The 17,230-nt window shown below is 41.1% G+C and overlaps 1 protein-coding gene across 1 annotated transcript in view; it reads right to left on the bottom strand.

Moving 5' to 3' along the window:
* Window positions 1-3,247: 3,247 nt before the first annotated feature.
* Window positions 3,248-17,230, bottom strand: part of LOC139711268 (FERM, ARHGEF and pleckstrin domain-containing protein 1-like) — a 135,468-nt gene continuing 121,485 nt past the window's right edge. The window contains exons 14-25 of the mRNA XM_071623178.1: window positions 15,418-15,548; window positions 14,719-14,800; window positions 13,719-13,905; window positions 12,992-13,042; window positions 11,833-11,963; window positions 10,475-10,633; window positions 9,662-9,775; window positions 8,417-8,471; window positions 7,418-7,581; window positions 6,569-6,676; window positions 5,037-5,188; window positions 3,248-3,521 (exon numbers count right to left, since the gene is read on the bottom strand). Coding sequence (XP_071479279.1) covers window positions 3,461-3,521; window positions 5,037-5,188; window positions 6,569-6,676; window positions 7,418-7,581; window positions 8,417-8,471; window positions 9,662-9,775; window positions 10,475-10,633; window positions 11,833-11,963; window positions 12,992-13,042; window positions 13,719-13,905; window positions 14,719-14,800; window positions 15,418-15,548 — 1,395 coding nt within the window. The 3' untranslated portion in view covers window positions 3,248-3,460. The remainder of the gene's footprint in view (window positions 3,522-5,036; window positions 5,189-6,568; window positions 6,677-7,417; window positions 7,582-8,416; window positions 8,472-9,661; window positions 9,776-10,474; window positions 10,634-11,832; window positions 11,964-12,991; window positions 13,043-13,718; window positions 13,906-14,718; window positions 14,801-15,417; window positions 15,549-17,230) is intronic.

Here is a 17,230-nt window from a genome sequence, read left to right as displayed (position 1 = left end):
TTCCAATTTCCGTTTCTATTCCAATCCGTAATTCATCTAACTTGACAACCCTTGTCAAACTAACAAATGTTACTTTCATACAAGGACTATGGGATGTTTCCAATTTCCGTGTCTATTCCAATCCGTAATTCAATTCTAATTTGACAACCCTTGTCAAACTGACAAATGTTACTTTCATACAAGGACTATGGGATGTTTCCAATTTCCGTTTCTATTCCAATCCATAATTCAATTCTAACTTGACAACCCTTGTCAAACTGACAAATGTTACTTTCATACAAGGACTACGGGATGTTTCCAATTTCCGTTTCTATTCCAATCCGTAATTCAATTCTAACTTGACAACCCTTGTCAAACTGACAAATGTTACTTTCATACAAGGACTACGGGATGTTTCCAATTTCCGTTTCTATTCCAATCCGCTATTCATCTAACTTGACAACCCTTGTGAATACCTTTATTTCTCTCTCTCTCTCTTTCTTTCCTGTCATGCAGCTGCACACTTCTGAAGATTTCCTGCCTAAATTACATTATTCACGATGGACACTGCATGACATAATCTGCTGCCAAATCGAGCTGAGTTTTAGGCAAAGGTTAGCGTTAGAGAATTCATACTGATATGGAAGTTGAGGGGAATAGAAGAAGTTACTGGATTCCAGATTAGTTTGCTGAGAGAAGGCACCATAAAGTTTGGGTTTTGTTTTTTAGTATCTCTGGAAAGGTTTCTTTCGATCTTTGGGTCATATATTATACAAAATGCAGTAGAGAGATGACTTGACGTCAGTAACAATTACAGATGCAAGCCTGCTACTCAAAGGTTTCTGAGGATAACAAATATATGATTAAAATCATGAGACTTACATCATCAGTCCCCACTACTAGTATATTACTCCCAGTGGAATCAGTATTGAACCCACTGGTGACTGGATGTTACTTTGACTTCAACAAGATGGAAACTTGTTGCTTTTACAGAGTAAAAAGATATATTTTGATCTTTGTATATAACATGCACATTCCAAGGCTTTGGTATACCGGTAAGCGTGCATTGCTGTGATTACAAAGTTACATGGATTTCCGTGTTTAATCGCAATCCAGAATCCCAAATATTCCGCTGCAGACAATCAGCAAGTGTTGTGGAAGGTCTCATACACCTGTATATAAAGGTCAGTGACTTTTGGCAATTGAGTTTTCTTTTTGTCTTGTTTTTTATGCATTTGGCTTTGGTACTAGGATGTAAGACACTACAATCTTTTCATTGTTATATAACCTGAGCCTTGAAGCTATACCATTATCGATCAAACGTTAGCATTCACAGTATAAGTGGGAAATTTATCTCTCTTCTTTTTTTTTTTTTTGCTTTCAGTGAATTTTGCATGTTTATAATCTGTACATGTTCAAATACCACACACACACACACAAATACAATTATTTGGGTGTTGTTATTTTCACGTTACTTCAAAAAGAGTGCAAAATCTGCAACCATTTCTATATCACAAGATATTTCAAGTTTACAGTAGACCACACATTTGATTCGTACAACCACTGTTAAACAAAACTGTTGTACACGCAACTGTCAGTGGTACCATATTACCAGCATATGAAGTTCTTCGTAAGAAGGATAGCAACTGTAATTACATGGATATCTGTGTGCATGACTGAACATATGGTTACAACAAACTAAGTGTTATTACATTACAAAGCCTTGCATTTTGTGCACAAAGGAAACCATCACTTTTAGTCACATATTCCAATGCTTATGGCAAGCTGTAACAGCAGCCGACTTTTAAGTATGTGTTGGAATATGCGGTCTGCAAATTTTGCTCTTCCAGACATTTCAGGACCAGGGGTGCGAAGTGGTACTCCACGAACCTCAAGCGGAGCTTAATACTTATTTGGTCTGATGGCATGACGTATGTTTGATACTACGGCGAGAGTCAAAAGAACTTAACTCCCATTTAAAAGGATCGGCAATACTTTCATTTTGGTTCTCAGCGGTAGGCACATTTCTTCCTTTTTTTTTTTCATGGGCTAAGATAAAAGCTGCGATTAACTTCGAATATCACACAACTGTGTTGAAAAGCGTGGTCTACAGGAATGGCCTTAACATAGATTATTATAGAATGGGTAGCGAGAATCCTGCGATCTGATTGGTCGAGAGCTATGTGTTGATTTTTACTGGCCGCACGCTACGTACGCTGAGTCACAGTGGTAAACATGTTATCACGCACTTGTAGCAAGAGTACGCGTACTTTTAACAAAGGTTTGCGCACTAAGCAAGCGTTCGCGCACTCAGGTTGGCCATGCGTCCAGTAAATACTGATGCATGGCTGGCCGTGCGTCCAGTAAAAACTGATGCATGATCGTCTACGGCAAGCCAAAAGGAAATGCATCCAGTAATTTTGTCATCGGGTAAATCGATAAAAAACTGGGGTTTTGACAAGAAAATTACCCATTCTATAAATCAGATGACGCACATGTCTTTTCGTGCGTCAGTCGGAATATAGTGTGCATGCGGTAACTATGGAATTAAGCCTAAACCCACTCGGCTTCGCCTCATGGGTTAAGCATTCCATAGTTACCTTATGCACACAATTCCGACTGACGCACTCAGACCTGTGCATCATTTGTATACTGTACCAAGAGACAATGATGATTGGCTTTGCTCTTTCATCTGAACTGTCAAACTGAGAAAACTGACCATGTCTAAACAGGCATTTCGGCCTAGACTCCCTTCCTCAAACATCATGGGTGTCTGGATAACCTATGAACGAAACATCTCCAGTGTGTCCATAAACTGTTCCTAGCTGTCTCCTTCTCTCTCTCTCTGTTCATCTTTAGATCTTGTCTGACATGATGAAGATCAACGCAGAGTGACAAGAGACTTGCCAGGAAGAAGGGACAAATCAGGGCAGTGTTTTTGACCCAAAAAAAACAAACAATGCATTACAAACAGATCATTCATTTACTTGTCGAGCCATGTGACAAAAACGTGTTGACACTCCTGACAGGGGGTACGAGGGGACAACAAAGAGAGTAGCTTTCCCCCGTCAATAAATAATCACTCTTCTTGTCTGCACTGTATTCCATCTCCTTGGCAGTGATATGGCAAGACCTACCAGCAGCCGTAGCAAGGGGAAAAAAGAAAGAAAGAAAAAAAAAGACATTCAGGGGAATGCGGTCACAACTTCCTGGAGATTGGGAACACTTCTCCTCCATCACCCCTCCCATGATGTCAGCCTCCAGAAGACAAATTTGACGAGAAGAAAAAAAAAAGGGGGGAAGGGGAATTACTCTAATTCTTTACCGGCTTGGATTAGGGAATGGTCAGGGCACCTGGGCCCGATTCGATTGGGAATGGCTGGGTGGGAAAGGGGGGTTTGGGGGTCCAGTGGAAGTCCGGGAAGTCCACTGGCGAGGGGAATGGCTGGGTTAAGAGTCCGGTGTAGAGGGAGTTTTCTGCCTACATGATGTCATTTTCCATCTTGCTGCTGAATGTAGCGCTCTTCAGAACCTCCATCCACCTGCAAATGTGAGAAAATAATCAAAAGAAAAATTCAAAATCACATTTCAGTCCAAGTCAACAACCATTTACACAGCTGCTGTTATCAAGACAAATGTTTATATAATTCATTTTTTTCACACATCAATACAGCTGTATATCAATGTCAATTCAAATACTGTAAAAATCCAACTGCAACCCTCACTAAAAACCAAAACCCTTTCAAGCAACCAGATAATCTATCACTGAAAATAATAAGTTCAAGCTACTAACTCCTGATCCAGAAACCTGGATGCATATGATCTTTTGATAAGAGGAAATAACAATGAAAAACAAACACTACAGACAGAAGCGTCAACTTACAATGCACACAAACGTCAGACACACATAAGCAATTATCCTGAAAATGCAGAAACTTGTGCCTTAAGGAGAGATCATTACATACAAGAGTTGTAGACCACAAATAAGGATCCACCTACGCAGCAAATTATCTAGAGGTTAACACGGCCCTCCTTTCAGCAGAGTCAACCTGCATGTCTGAATAAAGGCTAACCATGGTTTCCACCTCATTGGTTCTCTCTTCTGCTAAGCCAAGCATGACCGTGACAAAAGGGAACATGTGAAGACAAACTGCTGTGCATTCTACAACATAGTTCTAATGATCCCTGTGAATGTACCTACACAAATTAAAATCGTAAGTGCATCAAGTGCTGGAAGCACCTAATCTATTTGCTGTCTAAATTCTGAAATCTTCACAGACATTACACAGACTACAGCAGGTTCCTGAACCTACAGGGTTAATTCACAAGTTTAAAGGGGAATGAAGCCCAAATATGCACGCAGATTGAGGAAAATCAGACAATCCATTCAAAAGCTAGTAACTGTCAAAGTATTTTGGTTAATCCATATGCCGTAATGGCTGGATATGAAGACTACAACAATGAATGATGTCACAATAGGACAACAATAATCATATAAAAAAGATATAAAGAAAATTCAACATACCAGTATTTTCATTATTCTAGCACAATGACAGAGCACTTGGCTTACCTTTTTCTAAAGGCAGGCAGGGGAGGGGGTAACATCACTCTCAACACATGTCAGTAATAAGTGGCAGGAATGTGTGCTTTTCATTAAAAAAAAATTTTATTCTGTGAAATTCTCTTTATACATGTATTTTCTTTAAAATGGTGCCTTACTGTGACATCATGAACAGTGGTAGTCTTCTTATCCAGCAGTGGCAGTACCAAAACACTGAATATTCATAACTTCTGAACTGATTGTCAGATTTCCCTTTGGGGTACATTCCCCTTAAAACTTTGGTTACCGATACTAATGGGTACAATACCATTCTCCGACAACCCTTTCAATGTTTTAAATAGAATGGCATTTCTGTGTTGTTGTTTTTTCTTCTGATATGGGGTTCATACTCTTGCTTTTCCACTAGTGATTTAGAGCAAATGTTGCTACCAGTGCCCATGTCTGGCTACTACCAATTCACCACCACCACCACCACCATCCCCTCACATGCTCATACCTGCTGAAAGTGTACTCGCTCTCGGCGCGGAAGAAGTACACGTGGGTCTTAAACTGGAGCTTGAAGACATAGTCCTTGCGGATGTCATCCTCCTCAGCGGGGATCATGACGGAGTAGCCCAGGAGGGGGAGGCTGGCCAGAGGGTAGTCGTCCTGGAGGGATGGAAGAATGAGGAGGAGGAGGAGGAGGAGGAGGGGAAGGAGGAGAAAGAGGAGGAGAAGGAGGAGGAAGAGAAAGAGGAGGAGGAGGAGGAAGAGAAGGAGGAGGAGGAGGAGGAAGAGGAGGAGGAGGAGAAGGGGAGGTGGAGGGAGACGGGGAGGAGTAGGGAGAAGAAGGAAGAGGAAGAGGATGAGAACGAGGAAGAGGAAGGTGAAAGAGGAGGAGATGGGGGAGGAGGGAAAGGAGGAGGAGGAGACAGAGGAAGAGGAAGAAGATGAAGAGGAGGAAGAAGAGGAGGAGATGTCATTTTCAGCATTATTTCTGTTTCTTAGTAGAAGTAAAACATAGATATATCAGGATTTGAGCCTTGGGCATAATTGCATTTGAATGAAAAATTGTAAATTCCAAAAATTTTTATGTACAAACTAATGGCAAGTTGTGAGGGTATGACATGCTCACTTTGCCATTTGCCTATTCATATTGACCGTTCAAGAACTGTTTCTTGAAAATTTAAAGAAACTTCAAAATGTCATGACTTCTTTATTTTTCACCTAATCTTGATCAAAATTTTACCGTTGAACTCGTACTATTTTACTCTTTCTTATCAGACTAACTTATATTTGGACTGGATTTTCCCCTTCAATGGACAGACCATTCCATTTAGTTGTGCACTGCCTGCTGTCATGAAGCACTGGTCTGAGTTCTATGCACCATCTTTGTTGATCTTATGGTTACACAATCAATCTCTCCCTTTCTTCTTGTTTTATTTTATCAAAGAAAACTTGAATGTTGGTAGGCTACTGTCAATGTGTTGTGAGGACTGCATGATAAATGCTTAAGCACTCCATTTAAAAGTCATAACATTATGTTGAGTCAGGGAAGTGAGCAACCACCACTAAATTTTACCCATAAAGTGCCAAGAGGGTTTTTCAGCCACTAGCAAAGTGCTAATCCTTCAGTGGCAGATTCATTTCGGAACTTTAGATTAACAACAATGGTTGATCATTGGCAAAATGATTCTCAACAAATGTAAAAAAAAAGTTATACAAGTATGTTGCAGGAGTACTTCAGCTATGGAGATAGTCACGTACAACAAACACATCATCAAGGACCAGTGGGCACAGACAAGGTATGCATGCTTGACTGCAGGGACAAAACACGCATGTAGCACTCAACTGCCATGCGCGTGTGAACATGTGCATGGCATGTTTGATAACAGTATAATGGTTGATAATAGTTTTATTTATCTAAAGAGGTTATTATCAACAGGTGGTCTTTCTATACAGTGTGTGTGTGTGGGGGGGGGGGGAAGGGGTGTAAACAATCTCTCTTATTCAGTGTCACTGGTGACAGATGGTCCACCCTTCCCTTACCTGGTGACTCTTGTAGAAGAAGAGGCAGAAGTTTGTGAAGACCACCCACAGCTTCTGCCAGCCATTGCTGTTCTTGAACTTGCGCAGCAGGAAACCGCTCAGCTGGTTCTGTATTGGATAAGACGACAATTGAAACATGACAGTGGAAAAAACAAGATAAAACATTAGCATTTCCGCATGTAAGACATATTTCTAGGGAGCATAGAGGTTGGCACGGTTTGCCAATCAGATCTCCAGTGGATAAAATCTGGCTACACGTCACTTATACAATTTGTTGAAAAAAAAAAATCTTTGAAGGTTTCTGTGGAAGTAGAACGTTTAGTAGTAGAAGGCTTCACAGTACACCACATACAATTTCTTGGGTAAGTGTGTGGCCCTGAAAACGGCCTACCCATTCCTGACAGTTAAGTAAGCATATTCTCACACTTTTCGAGAGAATGAAAGGCCACATCGCCTCCCGGTTGGAAGGCCTTGGAAGACATTCTCATGAAAATGGTAAGAACAAGTTTTCTACTACTAACTGTTGAGAAAAGTACAGATATTTTTCTGACATTCTTCCATGTTTGCCATCAGTGTTTTGTTTGAGTAAGGTGTAAGAAAGTATTCGTCTCTTCTCCAGAGGATTAAAAGTATCTATATGAGCTTCTCTCACTTTCGTCTCCTGGGGGGTGTTTCATCAACGTTTGTCAGTGCTGACAACTGTCAGCGCTGACCAATTTCAGCAAAATCCTTGGTTTTGATTGGCTGAGATGCTCTGGTCACTGACTGTTACTATTGTGATTCAAGTTGTCAGCGCTGACAAACGTTGATGAAACACCCCCCTGGAAAGTTTGAAAGGAAAGGCCTTACCTCCACCGCTCTGACGTGATCCGCCATGCTCACACTGGTGTTGCGATGCCAGCATACGTGGACGGTGGTGTTGGCACGGTGGTGTGACTGGCGATCTAGTGACCGCGAGGGCGACGAGAGGTCGTCATCCGCCTCGTCGAACGCGGAATCTTGGTCTGGCGTATCTGTAATGCATAATACGCGTCCATCCGTGGTTAGTTATTATGAACCACTGCTTCGTTAAGCATGTACACAAACATGGACACTCCAAACAAAACAATCTTTCCCCTTTTCTTTAATCCTTACTGTGCTCTGCAAGTTCATATGTCTGATAAAGTGTTTTCTTTACAGATTGGCACAAATGCTTTGGAAAGTAACTGTCAATGAAAATAGATGACATAATCCCCCTAATTCCTATTTTGTCACCATGGAATTCAAGTTGCACTGAGGCACATTGCTACACCTGAGTTGGCTTTGTAACTTACAACCAGGTCATGTTTGGAAGAATTACAGAATGCTGATGTAAAAGCTTGGCAAGTTTAATCAAGTGTCTTGGAGCATCAAGAGTCAAGGCACAGTTTCTTCTCAAAGCAAAACACATTTTTACAAGCACAAACAGGAAAGGGATTCAGATCAACATTCTCAATATATAAAACTCTAGTTTTCTTTCAAGTAAACTTGCAAAATAATCTATATAAGACAATGCGACTCAAAATATCTGACTAAAGTTAATTTCACTGTCTCCCACACTTATCAAGATTTAATACAAAATTGGAAAAGAATACACATTTTTCACATAAAAGTTTTTGAGATGACAACTGAATGTTAGACAGCATATCTTTTATACATGAAATTCAGTGACTGCAACATGATTCACACGTCTTCGAGTCATGTGACTTCACATTGAGCACTGAAAGAGTGTTGTCTGAATAGCACTTGTTGCATCGTGACGATTTCACCTCATCACGGCATATCCACACACAGTGACATGTCACTCATATGACAGTGTGAAGCACTTACTGATTGATTCCGTTGACTGGTCATCCTGGCACATAGCCATGGCTGTCCTGATATCCTGTAGTCAAGAAAGAAGACGTTCATGTGCGTTACTTCGACAATGAACTGCATTTAACTGTGCACGAGGCGCACACTCAGTGTGTAGAGAGCAACAATTCATATACCATGATGGGGGAAAAGTATTCTCATGCGACACGTTTCCTCCTCCTCATTTTTTCTTTCTTTTAACCCTAACTAGGCCGGGGGGGGGGGGGGGGGGGGGGGGGGGCCTCGGAGGCCCCCCCTCGACGTTCCGCGCGATGTATCGCAATCGCAAAAAGCTATCGCCGTGACTTTTTATGACTTTTTTCTTTCGAGTCTCCCGCATCTTTTGACACCAAATTTGCGACGCCTGGGCGCGCAGTTCCGAAGTTACGCATAAATATGTACATGCATGTCAGACCCAAAATTGCTCAAAAACGTTAATTCGTGTACAATTTCAATGCAAACTGTGCTTACAGGCAAATTACATAAAAGCATGATTATTTTGGTGTTTTATTGATTAAAATCAATGAATAACATATTTTCTTGTTCGGAGCGATGTCGCGGACAAATTTCATTGAAAAAACAATGAAAAACATAAAGTCAAAAAAACAAAGAAATACATAAGAAATTCCAAAAAACAATAAAATACTTAAGAATTTTTTCTGATATCACAATTTTTTTCATTACATTTGCTAAGGACACTAAAAAGAATATTTACATTAAAAAATGTGCCTGTTTTGAGCTTTATTTTGTGATTTATACCAAATAGTCTGATTTAATGCATCATCATGCATAAATTAGCATAATTTAGCATAAATTATGATTTTTTGAAAAAATAACTTCATGGTATTTTAGATTACATTATAGGCAATGTGTGTGCCAATTTTCGTCGCGATCGCGCGGTCGACGGCCGAGATCTGGAGGGGGGGCCTGGGAGGCCCCCCGGCTCTATCAACTACCTAAATAGCCCGGCCTAGTTAGGGTTAAGAACAAGTCTAGAAATTGGGAAAGAGGAGGACACAAATGAAAAAAAAAAATCAGCACAAAATTTACAAAAAAATGTTTTTTTACAAACTTTACAAAGTCATGCTAATTTGAGAGAGAATAGGGATCTTTATTTCTCCCAAAATGTGTTGCCAATTTGAGAGAGAATCTTGAAGTTCATTTCTCCTAAATTGCATTGCCAATTTGAGGATCCGTTGTGAACATCTATCTCTGCCTCACCTCCATCCATCTTGTCTTCTCCTCGGGGCTGCTGGCTGCTATGACGACCGTCTTGTTGCCTCCGTAGAGCGTGAAGCAGTTGGCGACTGACCGGTCCAGCTCACTGTCCTCCAGCTGACCAGAGAGGAGAAATAAAATCGGGGGCAAAAAAAAAAGAAAAAGAAAAGAAAAAAAGAATATGACAATTTTGTCTGCAGGGAATTGACAGTCATCAACCACTAACAACACCTGTGACCCTCGCAGAAAATAATTGTAGATACGCTCTCCCCATTTCAACAACACTAGCACATCCATGAAAAACAAACTGTCTCACACAAACGGGCCAGTCCGTCTTCAGAACCTTGTCCATGAAGATTTGTCTTTATTCCATCATTTGCTGTTTATTGTTCATTCATTATTGTCAAGATTATTATTATCATTATTATTATTTTTTTTTTTTTTTTGGGGGGGGGGGCAGCTGGGGATACCTCATAACCAAGAGTGACATGCACTTCATTGCCCTCCTGTTACAACAAACATGGTTATACCAAAGTTCTAGTTACAATGAAGTAAGCATTCAGGCCGCAACATTATCTGCTCTATGTTTTCTATTGTTTATTTGTTCTGCTATAACAAAATATTGATATAACGAAAGAAAATCGCCGGTCCTGTCACCGAGGACTTTGTCATATTACTGAAGTCCACTGCACTAGCTACATTTGCCTCATCACTTTAGACTGATATAATTTCTTACAAGAACACTGCCAACCATCATTCCAAGATCTTTCGTGACCTATGTGTCAGAAGGGATAACGGAAATCACGCTTCACTCACCACCACTCCCTTGAGCGGGATCTGGCCGTGCACTTTGAACTGGTTCGTGGGCGTCACCCCCTTGCTGGTGTAGACCAGGATGTCGGAGAAGAGGAAGAACATGCGCTGCTGGTAGCCCTTTCTCGACAGCTTGTGGAGGCAGCCTTCCCTGATGAAATGCTGGAGTTAGAATAGCAGAGCAGCAAATACAGTAACATAATGGTACAAACTCAACTCAGACCTTTCATATGGCAATATGACAACTCTACCCCCACTCTAACTGCATTCAATATCTGAGGTCCATTTTTGTAATCTTGTACATTGTATGATATCTGCCCTGTTTTATCAAGATATATAATCGATTGTAAATTACCTTACCACACAGGTTGCCATAGATTTATGATAGAAATCAACTATACAATCAATTATAACTCTTCATAAAACAGGGCCATCAAATGATAGGTATTCAAAACTCTTCATGTTACAGAAGACTGACAGTCATCATATACACCACACTGCACAGTATGAATATAGTCGACAGAGTACAACAGCAGTCATCTTCACTCATCTTTATCTGACCATCATGATCATCTTCTTTATTTTTATCACCCTCACTATAACTACTGAATGGACTACGCATCATCATTATCATTACTGCAATCGTCACAGCAACATCACATCATCCTCCTCATCAACATTACTAATAGAATGACAAACTCATTTTTCTCCTCTTCCTCCTCCTCCTCCTCCTTACAATAAGCATGCTTCAGCAGCATCCTTAGCATCACCATGGTTACTACCACCATTATCTCATCATCATCCAACATAGTCATGATCATCATCTTCATTAACTCATCATAATCTTCATCTTCATCATCATCATCATCATCATCACCATCATCACCATCATCACCATCATCATCATCATCATCATCATCATCATCATCATCACCATCATCATTATCATCACCATCATCATCACCATCATCATCATAGGTATCATTGATATCACCATCGTCTTCAGCCTTATGCTTTACACTGGTATCATCATCACCACCATCACCACCATCGTCCTCTTCATCATCTCATCATCTTCATCATCATCATCATCATCATCATCCTCACCACCATCATCATCATCTTCATTGTCACATCATCATAATCACCATCATCATCATCCTCACCACCATCATCATCATCTTCATTGTAACATCATCGATATCACCATCGTCTCCAGCCTCATCCTCTACATCGGTACCATCATCATCACCAACACCATCACCATCACCATCATCACCATTATCATCACCATTATCAGCCTCAGCCTCATCACTCTAGTCATCACTCTCTCCATGCCAAAGGAGGACATCTCATCTCACCCTGTTTGGCTGGATGAGCGTATCCATGCCAACGAGATCCCTCTGGAGCTCGGTCAGCTTCTGGAAGTTCTCAATTTTCTTCACGCTCTCCTCTATGTCAGCCGTGAGGTCGCCTACATCACCGAGGGCAGCTGTGTGGATGAAGGCAAATCAACAATAAAGTAAGGCCGTAAGTGTTGTCACTAAGTCTTTCGATGTTGTAAGCAGTATGATTACATACAATGTACCATGTCAATAGGATTTTTTGATGTTGGATCCATAAGGGTTAAGGTGGGGCCAAACATCATTACAAAAATCTCTCTGATGTTGAATGAATACACTTCTTATGCTCTTACGTTTTGGGCGTTTTTTTCAGTGAAATGAAACTTGAAACTTTAGGGCTGGGGGTTATGTTTGTGTGTTGGCTTTATGTTTGGCTTAGCGTGCCAATATTTCATGGGAGCAACTGTTGAAGGAGCAAATGTCATGGAAAGAGGCAATGTATGTGAGTACAAGGTTCTTTATCTGATAGACAAAATAGATCCAACAATCAAAGTAGTTGTTTTTGTTTTCTCTCAGATAAAAGTCTTCAGCGCAAAGTGTGAGAGGATAAGGTGAATTCCATGTCATGAGATAAGACAGGGCCATCAATATATCAAATGTCAGTGTCATACAGTCATTACTACGTCTTATCAAGTTGGTGTTTTTTGTCAGCTGGGAAGCAGAAGGACGTACACATCATACAGAAATCTGGGGAGTTTGCTCCCTTCTGGCCTTTTAGATGACTACTCATCTCTAGCGTACAATCATAACACAAATGGTATCCAACGAAGGACACAAATTCTACTCCGCAAACAATAACGTTCTGGATGTAAACTTCCAATTCATAACCTTTGGGGGATGTAAAAGCCACAATATCAACACAAACCATCAAAATTCTGAACATGGCAAGAGAGCCTTTGTAGCAGTGCGATATGATGTGGGTGGGCAAGAATTTCTTAACATGTCAAATTATTGTGAGAACAACTAACAGTCTATCTGATAATGACTGCTAATAGCAAACAATACTCTTATATATTGCATGTAAGTAACTCCACTCTCCATGTGACCTCTTGACCTGTAAGGGGGGGGGGGGGGGTCCAAGGAATGAAGGGTCATCTTTCAGGTTAGATTCACTCACCTTTACAGTCTTTGTAGTCTGGGTGTGAAGGTTGGTAGTGCTTGACAAGTCCTGTTGAGAGAACAGTTTCCAGCGTGAAAGAGAGATACGTCTGCCACTTGAGTGCAATTATTATTCAACTACTTGTCTTTCTTTTTATCAACAATTTCAGTGAGAGAAATAGGAACTACATCACTTGTTTCAATAACAAATGTCACAATTTTTACTACTTTTACTACTGCTACTACTACAACTACTACGATGAAGTCTGTCTACATGTACCTTGACATCGTGCTCACTATAGACACAAACAATTATTTCAATAAGGGGACATCAAGACGAAACACTAATATGCCATATATTTTTACCTCTGACAAATCTGTGAGTCCGTGACTTCACCATTCCAAAACACTTATTCAAGTATTCTTCATTACACCATTCTATTATGATATCCAGGTAATAGGGGGAGAAAGAACATCCAATATGCTTCTGAATCTCTCCTAAACCCCCCCCCCCCCATTTAAAATGTCATGACATGTCAATAGATCATGAAATATGATATAATACCTGCACATAAATATGCAAACACTTCTGCCTTTTGCGTGTTTGTTTTGGTTTGGTTTCTGTTTCTGTTTTTGGCCATGGTTGACTTGGTACAGAAAAGATGTAGTCGCCAGTGCCATGTTAATATAATCCTACACTGGTAAACAAAGGGGGGGGGGGTGGTATGTGAAGACTAGGGGCTTACGTTCGAGCACCAGCTTGTAGTGAAGCAATCTCTGGACCGGTTTGAGCAGGAATGTGTTGAAGGGCAGGTAGCAGACCTTCTGGATCTCAAAGTCGCGGTAGAAAGACTCAAACTTCTTGTTCTTGCGCAGCGCCGCCTCCAAGTCGCTGAGAATCTCCTCCAGGCGACTGATGTACCCTGTGTACAGCTGCTTTCATCCACAGAGACGTGTGCAAAGAGAGAGAGAAAAAGCAGTCAAGTATATTTATTTCTATATTTCTCTGAACACATGCACTTTAGAAAAAATTTACATCTTTTCTCTAATCAACGTATAACACTGTAAATTCTTCTGATATTGCTGTCACTGTATGCACTATTTTGAAATCACAAACTCAATCACTTTGTAGCCATGTCATCTATCCTGCCTCCACTTTGACCAACAGTAAAATCTAAGCTGAATTCATTGCAGCACTTTCATGGCTGCAAGCGAGGCAATTAGAGAAAACCTGATGTCCCAACAAGGATATGCACACATGGGATTTATGATCAGAATTGCTCACATAATGCTGTCATGCCATGGAATCATTCACGTTTTTCACCACACATTCAACAACTATCTCTCTTGGAGGAGTCTTGGAGGAATGATTTTCTAAAACAGATATATGGCTCCATACAAATGCTAAGAATCACCAGCATCATATCATATCTTGTCGGTTACCTCATAATAGCAACAAACTTCAAAGTTATCCAACTTCTTTTCCAATCACCACATCCCATAATGTCTAGCAATAATTTCCCCATCTCACATTTTGGCATTTGAGAAAAAAGAAAAAAAGAAAAAATAAAGCCATAGCATCAATACTACAAAGAGTCCGCCACATTCAAGTTGCAGTCCTCAAGGCCACCATGCCAACAAACTGATCAGACTATGGAGGTAAACCAGTCTCTTTCTGGTTTACAGCACTGAGGACCACACCCAGCTATGGATGGGTCAAAAAGTCAAGCAGAAGAGTACACTGACCTTCAGATGCTGGGCATTCTTGAGGAGGATGTCACCGACCCTCTGGTGTCCGCCTTTGCCCTGGGCGTTTGGCCTGCCCTCCCTGTTGGGGAGAAAGTAGCAAGAGAGAGGAAATTGTTAGCAGGAGTTACCAAGAAGAATGGTACAAGATGGAATCTACTCTACTTTAATTGAGAGGAAGGAAAGGTAGACCTATAACGTCAAATGCCTTCAAAGTTTGAAGTTCATGTAACATTGGGGGGGGGGGGTTAAATGAAAACTGAAAAGTTTCTGTTGATGACGCCTATAAGAAATTGATAGTGAGACTTTAATAGGGGAAGGTTCATTTTTTCACAAATCTAGATGGAATCATTCATCTATTGTCTAGGTTGCACATACTACAAAGCAAACAAACATACAATCTCCACCTTTCAAAGAAAAAGGGGGTGATGTAATGAATAAACTCACACCTGTAAATAGTAAGCTGAACCCTGAAACCCCGGCACACCCCATCCCCGAAAAAATACATTACTGTACTTCATTAACAAAACAGGCTGTAAACCCCTCTTCTGAGCTAACCTAGTCACGTAGCCCAAGAACGACCCCGCCCGCCCCTTATACCGGTCTCATCCTAACCTAGTCATGTAGCCCAAGAACGACCCCGCCCGCCCCCCTTATACCAGTCTCTTCTGGGGCACACCCAGTGTCTTCCCCCCTCACCATGACGACAGCCGCTGCTCCACCTCCTTCAGAAACTTGCAGTGGAACTCGTAGATGGGGTCCAGGTGGTTGAAGAGGACGTCCAGAGTCTCGGGCAGGTTGGCCTCATTCGTCGTCGCTTTGCGGAACCACTGCGGCCGGAGACGGGGAGAGAGAATATGAAGAATGAGAGATGAATACGACTACAGCAAAATATGATCACTATTAACAGAAATGTTTTTTTAAAAAGGCACTTATTCATTTGAAGTTCACCAGGATTAAACGGGAATTGCAATCACTTTTTTGCTATTGCCACTGAGATAAGATTAAGTCACACATATTTAATGCATGATATATCCAGTTCCCATAAGCCATTGGTTAACTTGCAACCAGAGGACTAGGCCTCATGACTCCACAATTTGCACTTGGAAAAACACTGACACAGGTACATACACACACACAGAGACATACACACATTATATACAAACACATAGACAAACAAAAAAGATACAGCTGCTCATAAGAAGGGCAGTTCAAGTGCGTAAAAGTCTACACTGCCATCATCTGCCAGTGCAGGTTGACAAACAACACTCCCCAACTATTTCCTCCAACGGTGTATCTTGTCCTATAGTTCTCAATTCCTTTGGAGGCACGTTCTTACCACCCTGGCGACTCAAACTCCACAAAAATGGCATGAAAGCTGAGAGGCGGTTCATGATAAAGTCGATTGGCATGTCTGAATAGGCAGAATATCTGGAGTGTTCTACGACTACACATTGGAATAGGGTGGGAACAGAAGTGGTTGCAGGTACTGGTATATTTCTCATATGTTGGAGAAAAACCGAGATGAAACTCTCCCTTTAAATTGCAGATTCTTTCGTTCTCTCTTGTCTGGTCCTACTTTCATATGCTTCCATGAATTCAGGAGGAAATTCATGACTGTGTCTGACTGTATTTCTGCTCCGTGGGATCTAGGGGTGGGCAGCTCTAAAACGAAATTGACGAGAATACGCAATTAGACGGTTATTGGAAATATGTCGTTTGCTCCTTCAGGCCTCCCCCCGCTTTCAGAATTCTCCGCCATTGCTCGCACGTGCTCCCTCACACTGCGGCATTCACGTCACATCGCTCAAGAGACAGTACATCCTTTGTATCTCCGCCTCCTTCTCCTCCTCCTTCTACTACTAATGTGGCAAAAAACATGGGGCCTGGGATTCGCTGCGACGTTTATGGGACGAAGGCTACCGCCTGTTTACGGCAATTACAACTAATACAAGTGGGGAGAAAACATGGGAAGGGTTGGGGGCCGAAAAAAGAAGAAGCAAAAGATGAGGGTTGACAGACCCTCACTAGGGTGGTACACATGTATTCCTAATAGAGAGAGAGATGAAGATAGGCAGATATATGGAGTCAGAAAAAGAGAAAATAGAAAGAGAGAGAGAGAGATAGTGGTGTGATAGATGGAGAGAGAGACAGAAAAAGTGAGAGAGAGAGAGATGGGAGAGAAATAGGAATGGAGATAGGCATATATAGGGAGAGAATGAGAGAGAGATAAAGAAGGAGAGAGTGACAAGTAAACAAGCAAAGCGAAAGGCATATTCTCATGATCGGTATACGTCACTTCCGATTATATGGAGAGAAACATACAGCTCGCTTGTATGTAATACATGTGGGAGTGTGGTGAATCAGTGTGAATGTTGTGCATGCACATGAATATAGTGTACAAATCTACATAGCGGCGGCATTCAAATTCTTGATCTTCATTGTACATTCTTTGATCTTCAATTGTACCATTCTTTGACATAATTTATCATTAACAACATTTCCTATGACT

This window comes from Diadema antillarum, unplaced genomic scaffold, assembly GCF_040938485.1.
Source record: "Diadema antillarum isolate AM-2024a unplaced genomic scaffold, OU_Dant_1.0 seq00001630_RagTag, whole genome shotgun sequence".
NCBI classification, from domain to species: domain Eukaryota; kingdom Metazoa; phylum Echinodermata; class Echinoidea; order Diadematoida; family Diadematidae; genus Diadema; species Diadema antillarum.
Note: the sequence above shows the minus strand (reverse complement) of the source record. Positions and strands in the feature narration are given on the sequence as shown.